We start from the raw sequence: 7,171 nt of genomic DNA, 5'->3' as shown, positions 1-7,171 counted from the left end.
TAGCCCAACATCTGCCTAGCCTCGTCCCTGTCTCTAGTCTCACTTCGGACTAGCGTCACCTGTGGATATTTCTACCCCCTGGTTAACTTCACATCTTGCTTTACTAGCCTCATCCCCGGTTAGCCTAACACTTGCAGCCCGGTGGCATCGCCTTGTCCCTCAGCACCAACTTTCCACACACCCTAACTTCTTCCCACGGTCCTCCCTTGTCCTACAGCCCCACCTTGCCCCACAGCCCAGCCTTGTCCCACAGCCCAGTCACGTCCGAAAACTCCCCTGCCAACACACTCCCGCAGCCTCCTCGCCCCTCGCGTCAAGTCCCACTGCTGCGATCCTACAACCCCCAGCCGATGGCCACATCCCCTACTGTCCCTTCCCGATAACCCCACCTTCCCCACCCTACAAACCCACCCAGGAAGTGGTCATTAAGACTGTGGGAAGGGGAGGGGGAAGTAATGAAGCGTAGTAACACCATCGCCGGTAACGGGGTTAGCAAAAACCTTAGTCAGGAGATTTCTGATTGGCGGCCCTAATGGAGGGCGGCGGCCCACTCTGTTATTGCTTCCTGTGGGACCCTCCACAGGGGGAAGGGGGGGGGGGCCTCCCCCACCCCATCCCAGGTCGAGCCCTGCCTGGAACCCTCCACATGCTTCCCTTAATGGAGCCTACCTGCGGAATTCTAATAACTCTAAAACAATATAGATAATCCCTTTACCAAATCAAGACGCCCCCTGGAGGGCACGGCAGCAGCAGCAGCAGGGAAGGGCAGGGCCGTGGCCTGATGCGTCAGGGACACAAGGCCGACCTAAGACGTCGGCTGCGACACACGCAAAACGCTTATTTTTTAAAAAATAAGGCTTCCTTGGCATGACCTAGCGTAAAGCTCTCCACCAGGAGTCACCCTCGACACCCCCTCGGAATCTCATTAAGATGTTATATACATTAATGGCGATCACTCTAAGTCGTAACTCTCCCGTCTTGGAAGTAAACTGATCAGTCATATTGCCAGGGACAGTAATATCTGACAGCGTATCACACATCAGCTCGTCATTTACATGTGTCCTTGAATAGAAAGGCAGAGAAGAAAGTTTTCTCGAAGATCTTGGCATCATTTTCAGATTATATATATATATATATATATATATATATATATATATATATATATATATATATATATATATAACTGAATTATATGCACCCCAGGCATGGCCATCTCGGGTGAAGACGAAATAAATCAAAAATAAAAGAATAAAGAAATTACATGGGAGATCTTTAAGGCTTATGTCTACAAACACGAGTCTTAAAGGTCTTAAGAGGAAAGATGAAGAGGAAAAAAATTCCTCGTCTTTGCTTTTTCCCGATAGGAAGTTACCATCACAGTCAATCCTCGTATGGCTGGTCACCACACACACACACACACAATTAAAGAGAAGCATTGATGGAAATTTTAACAGAACAGGAAGAGTTCAGCAACATTGAAGATACAATGGGAAGATTAGAGGGAAGTGATATGAAAAGTTTGTTAAACGTAATTCTGAGAAAAATTTCATCTCCATGATGAATGCAAGGTACGGTCAATTGAAAAATACATGTTATCCACAATTTGCTACATTAAAATATCTATATCCGTGTTATGCTATTAAGATATTTTACTCTGTTTTACATAAAAAACACAAAATAATCTTTCACCTGCTATTTCTACTTTCTAGACCAATCAAAGATATTATCATTGAAACTTTTAAGGAATGCAGTTGAAAATTGATAAAAGAAAAATAGCTCTTACAGGATATGTATACTCGAGAAATCAGCTGTTCACGAAAACATATCCGTACGGAGCCGAAGCTGGACTACACTGCAAAATGCCGAGGGTGCAATATAGGGATGTTTCGCCTTTTCTTCGAGCTGTCCGCCAGTTCCTACTAGGGGTGTGTAATTAAGTTTGTGTTACTGAACTTGTTCAGTGAGGTATTTCATCAAAATCGTGTCTCATTTTCAAGGAGTACAGACACGACTCGGGTGGGTCCCATTCACTTGGTCATTCTGAGAATAAGAGCTAATGGCTTTGAGTATTAAGTGATTTTGTTTTCTATATGTATTTCAGTGTTTAGTGGGTAAAATGGGAGAGGTGGAGCAAGATTTGGAGAATGATATTTTTTCTACAGTGTGATGTGAAGTGAAAGTAGTGAGGGTTATGAAGATGTGGGGGTAAAATAACTTAGAAGGGCTCTTCAAAAATCGATTGCTCTAATAAAAATCTGGTAGATTTAGAAAAAAAAAAGTGCACACAACTCCTAGTTGATAGATTTTGACGAAAGCGTCACCAGCGTTACACTTAGTAAAGTTGATGTAGAGTGTGAGGTTTTGTGTAGCACCTGCTTTAAAGTGAACGGAGATTGTGGGATGAAGCAACTTATACCAGCTGTTTAGGATGTAAAGAATCAATTGGTGCTATTTACTGTAAAATCTGTCGACTAGAAAGGATGTATGCACATGGGATCCTAAACTACTTTACAAATGTCCTCATGCATAGCACATTGACGGTCAAATAGGACCATCTTGTAGGTGGCCATCACCATACGTCCACATGATGCATGCTTGAATTTTGCACAACTTTATTCATTTTGTACATTGATTTACAAAATGAACGAAGTTGTGAAAATCAGTATAACTTGCTTTTGGGGTTTAGGAGTGAGTAAAATCCTTAATTATTGTGTTTATGGGAACCGAAACAGTACCTGGAAGATAGCAGCCTCAATACTTATATTTTTTCAAATTATATGAAAACATAATTAACTTAACTCACCCAAGTATGCATATGTATGTCCCATTTTCAAAACCAGATATTCCCAATCACCTGTCCTCTTTCAGCACAACTCCACAAGCTCTTCCACAGGGGAGGTTATGTGTGTTTTCCTAGGTTCTCTGATGTTTTACAAGTGCTTCACCTATATTTACATTACCCCATATTTTTGCTGATACTCATAACCTTCATCAAAGTCACAATATTTATTTCACAAAATATATGGTAAATCCTCAAATTACCTTTGTGCAAAATCGCTCACTATTCAAAACTGGTTCTGTTGTGCAGATAAACTGGTGAATTACTATTATGTATTCCAATTATTCTCTAGAGACTACACTATCGTTGCAAAAAAAATGCTTATCGTCTGGTTTAACAAGATTGGTTGTTTAGTTACTTGACTGCCAGGGGTAATTAAGGCCGTCACTGTCAAATTTTAACCCTGCTGAAAAATCTTGAACACATGAAAGGGTTTACGATAATTTTAAGATCATACCTGTTCTTATTGTGCAGCCCTTCAAATAAGTCTAGGGTTGTGGTATTCACAAAGCAGCTTTCAGGCCACATGTAGCCCACACTTTTATCTCCTGCAATCTAGAGAGGAAAATAATAATAAAATTAATAATAGAGATTGTATGTATTAATCGTAAGAATAGGGAAACATATCCAGATTATTGAACTGCGACAAATAAAGTGTAGAGATTCAATATAATTATCTATATACTAAGAGACCTGTTTGTACAATGATTATACATGCATATATTTCCACAAAACCAATGTGGTCCAATCAGAATTTTCTATATCCCCAATTGGCCCTCAGCATTTTCCTAGTAATTACTACTGAATTAAAGGGTCTAGACAAATCATAAATGAAGTATTAAAAACAAATCATTAATGAAAAATGTAGTTTCAAATTTATGCATACAAAAGAGAATTTATGTGAATGAAACTTTTAACTGTATCAGAATTCAGCTATTACTTAGTTTTTTATGCTTTGGCTAGCAGTGTGGCTTAACTTAGATTTCTTTTCCATGTTAGAGACCAACATATGTGATGCCTACATACTGAGTATTATTTAACCCTGTATACAGTATGTTTAACGTTCCGCTGGGACCATCTCACTCTGAATGACTCCATCATTTCCCCACTACTGCATGGAAAGCAGCCTTTAGGCTCGGGAGTTCTTGTGTTGAATTATGAATGATAATGTTTTAATAAGAAGAATTATTATAGTAATAATCCTTTCAGTCCATTAGCTTTGTCAAAATGACAACAAATTGTAGTATCCAAGAGTCCAGCAAAAAAGATAAAGAGACTTTTACTGCTTTGGGGGAAAAGAAAAGACCAAGGCATATTTACTGAACCTTGACAAAAAGGCTAGGCAGACAGTTTTAAAGCAGATGGGTGAGCCGAAGATTGACAACTGTAAAATGCATAGTAACAAAGAATATCAGCAGTTCATTGGGAAATGCTGCGAGCAATGGCAAAATTTTGCCTACATCCTGTATCTCACCCATAACTCCACATTAAGCATCATGAAACAGATTATTCGTCTCTTTCCTGTCATGTCTCATATCTTTTGTGTTTTATAGTTATTGCAAACATTATCATATCCAGCTTTCATTCTCCCAAGTATTCAACCTTCAGTATTATATCACATTGTTTTTCTAGTTAGAGCAGGACAATGCATGCTGAATGTTTTTCAAACATTCTGAATGATGATAAGCTGCATTCTTTCAGATGCCCATTACCGACAGGCAGTGCTTAAAACATTTGCTGATAAATTTTGCATGTTGTTATGCCTATCTAATCCTTGTAGCATCCATATCTTGTGTATCCCAAGATTTAGAAAACAGGAAAAAAATTAACTTAGCTCCCTTATTTATGCAGAAAAGGGAAATTATTTATATGAAGGGAAGGGAAAGGTATAGGAAAGTAAGAGAAAATGAGAAAGCCAACATAAAGATCTGGGAAAACCTTGATGAGTGATGGATAGTTTGGAAAAGAGAATGTATTCCACAACTCTGATGTAGCTTATAAAATGAATTCCATTGGATAAAAGAATAGTTCTCCAGCAATAATTAATTTCATGGGCACCTGAGGTCTGCTAACATACTCCATGCTTGCTTATATTGGAAATTCTCTATGTTACATCATATGGTGCACTGAAATGTCAATAGATCATGATATATTTTGTTTTCAGCGTGAACATACCAGTGCTTTACGTCAAGCAGATATAGTATCCTGCCGTTCACAACCAGACCCCAATCTACCTCCTGGTGTGAGTTCTAAACTTTCTGCTAACTATTACTATACTCGTGATGGCCGTCGTGCAGTTACACCAAATGAGGTCCTGGCTGTTAATTCATCATGTGGACCCACTAAACTGATATCTCTGGCTCCTGAGTAAGTGGATGTACCTATGATGATATTACTTTGTCTTTTCCATTTCCTTAATGCTTTTATTCACCATAGTTCTGTAAGCTTCACGGTTTGATGGTTTCTCATCATTTTGATTTTTACCTTTGAACACTTAAGGTAGACTTTGTACTTATTCACAAGAATTTCAGCAAAATATAGGCAAGTCAGAGAAAAGTATTCGATTTTATTAGAAACTGCTCTTAGAGGATTTATTCATTTGCTCTTATCTGTCTAACTACATATTATCTCTGATGCCCATTTCCTTAAGGAACTCCCTGAAGGGAGTGGCCATGGCAAAGGAGTCTCCATAACTGGTAAACATCAGTGTTGCTGCTTAAACTTTAGTGCCTCACGTAATCAACTGCATGTAAATGGGATCAAAGTTTAAGACATGGAGTTGTGTGTGTTTTTTTCATTTTCCAATTGTTTTATTCAGAATTTGATATTCAGCTTTGGTTCAGAATTCTTCTGTTGTCTGATGTGAATTTCTTTTAACAGAACGGAGGATGCAGTAGTCGCTGTTTCAAAGCCAAAAACTCCAGGGCCAGTTCATGCTTATGATAGTGGTTTCAATTAAGACTGAAGGAAATTATAGTCTATGTAATGTATATGTACAAAATGTAAAATAAAATAAATAGATTTTAGTGATTTGATTTTGAATTACCAAACAAATAGTATTTATACATATTTACTGTGATGCACTATACAATTATTCTCTCAAGAGGGCCATGAAACCGCCTTTGCATATCCTGGATTTGTTGCATTAATACCAATTTACCTTCTTGAACTTCCCAAAATTATATTTTTATCTTTCTTTGCTTGTTCCCACTCTTTAAAGTAAACCCTTTCTGGGTATACTCTTTACATTCCTCTTTAAAGAAGGGCTTTAAGCAGAAACAAAAATGTTCGAGGACAGGCATGGAATGAAAGAGGGCAAGGAGAATAACTTAATGCAAAAGTCTTTACCTCTGAACTACAAACTATGAAGAGGCAAATAATATCCGGACTCACAAGATTAATCAAATTTCACACTGTTTCGTTAGATATGACAATACCAATGCATAACAGTACCTTACTATCGTACAATGAATGCCAAGGCGTATGACTTACAGTATATAGAGGTCATTGGCTTTTTTTTAAGTCAATATTAAACGAACTACCGTAGTCATGATGCATTCACATTAAATATATGAACTTCAGAATTTGGACGTTAATACACGAAAAAGTGGTTACTGTATGAAAGTGATATTTGGATTTGTTAGATGTTTCTCTTTTCACGGTCCATAACACACAGCATTTATTTAAAGAGTTAAATATCATACTGCATCTTTACTAATATAAACGTATGTATTAGGACACCAGAAGATCCTTGCGATCTCGTAACCTGCTGGCAGCAATATTGATAGTGAACATTTATATCCTAATTTTCTCTAAAAGTGGGACATTCTCGAGTTTTTAAGTTTTTTTTTAAGTACAATGGTACATTAATTCAAAGGCGGATCTGTTCTTCCGACATTAGGACATTTGCACTAAAATTGTACCTCTTGTTACCAACAGCCTGTCTAAATCCAAAGTTTCCTTGCTACATTCCTACAGAAATTAGACCTACCATGTCTCTGTAATGTTATAGTAGTATAACAATGAAAATAGAGACGTTAGGTCAACGCTATTTACATACTATGATTGATATTAACTACGATATTCATATTCGTTAAGACCGTCATTTTTAACATCAACTAATTAAAAAATATTAATCATAAAAACATTTATAACATTATGATAAGTATAATTCTATTAACCATAATATGACAAGAAATTTATCGACAAATCCGCTCTAAAAAATGGTTTGTCATAACTACTGATAGTTTCTTATTATCATCATTATCACTCATTATATTTTTATGATGATCATCATCTAACAATTATCAACACTCAAGATAGTCTGAACTT

General features: G+C 37.4%; 1 protein-coding gene across 1 annotated transcript; it reads left to right on the top strand.

Moving 5' to 3' along the window:
- Positions 1-1,766: 1,766 nt before the first annotated feature.
- LOC139765933 (NADH dehydrogenase [ubiquinone] 1 alpha subcomplex subunit 7-like) lies at positions 1,767-5,869 on the top strand. The gene is made up of 3 exons (XM_071693906.1): positions 1,767-1,925; positions 5,004-5,206; positions 5,720-5,869. The coding sequence occupies exons 1-3, from the start codon at positions 1,860-1,862 to the stop codon at positions 5,796-5,798; spliced, it is 348 nt and encodes a 115-aa protein (XP_071550007.1). The 5' UTR covers positions 1,767-1,859; the 3' UTR covers positions 5,799-5,869.
- Positions 5,870-7,171: the final 1,302 nt, after the last annotated feature.

This window comes from Panulirus ornatus, chromosome 56 (assembly GCF_036320965.1).
Source record: "Panulirus ornatus isolate Po-2019 chromosome 56, ASM3632096v1, whole genome shotgun sequence".
NCBI classification, from domain to species: Eukaryota; Metazoa; Arthropoda; class Malacostraca; order Decapoda; family Palinuridae; genus Panulirus; species Panulirus ornatus.
This window is presented reverse-complemented; position numbering and strand designations above follow the sequence as displayed.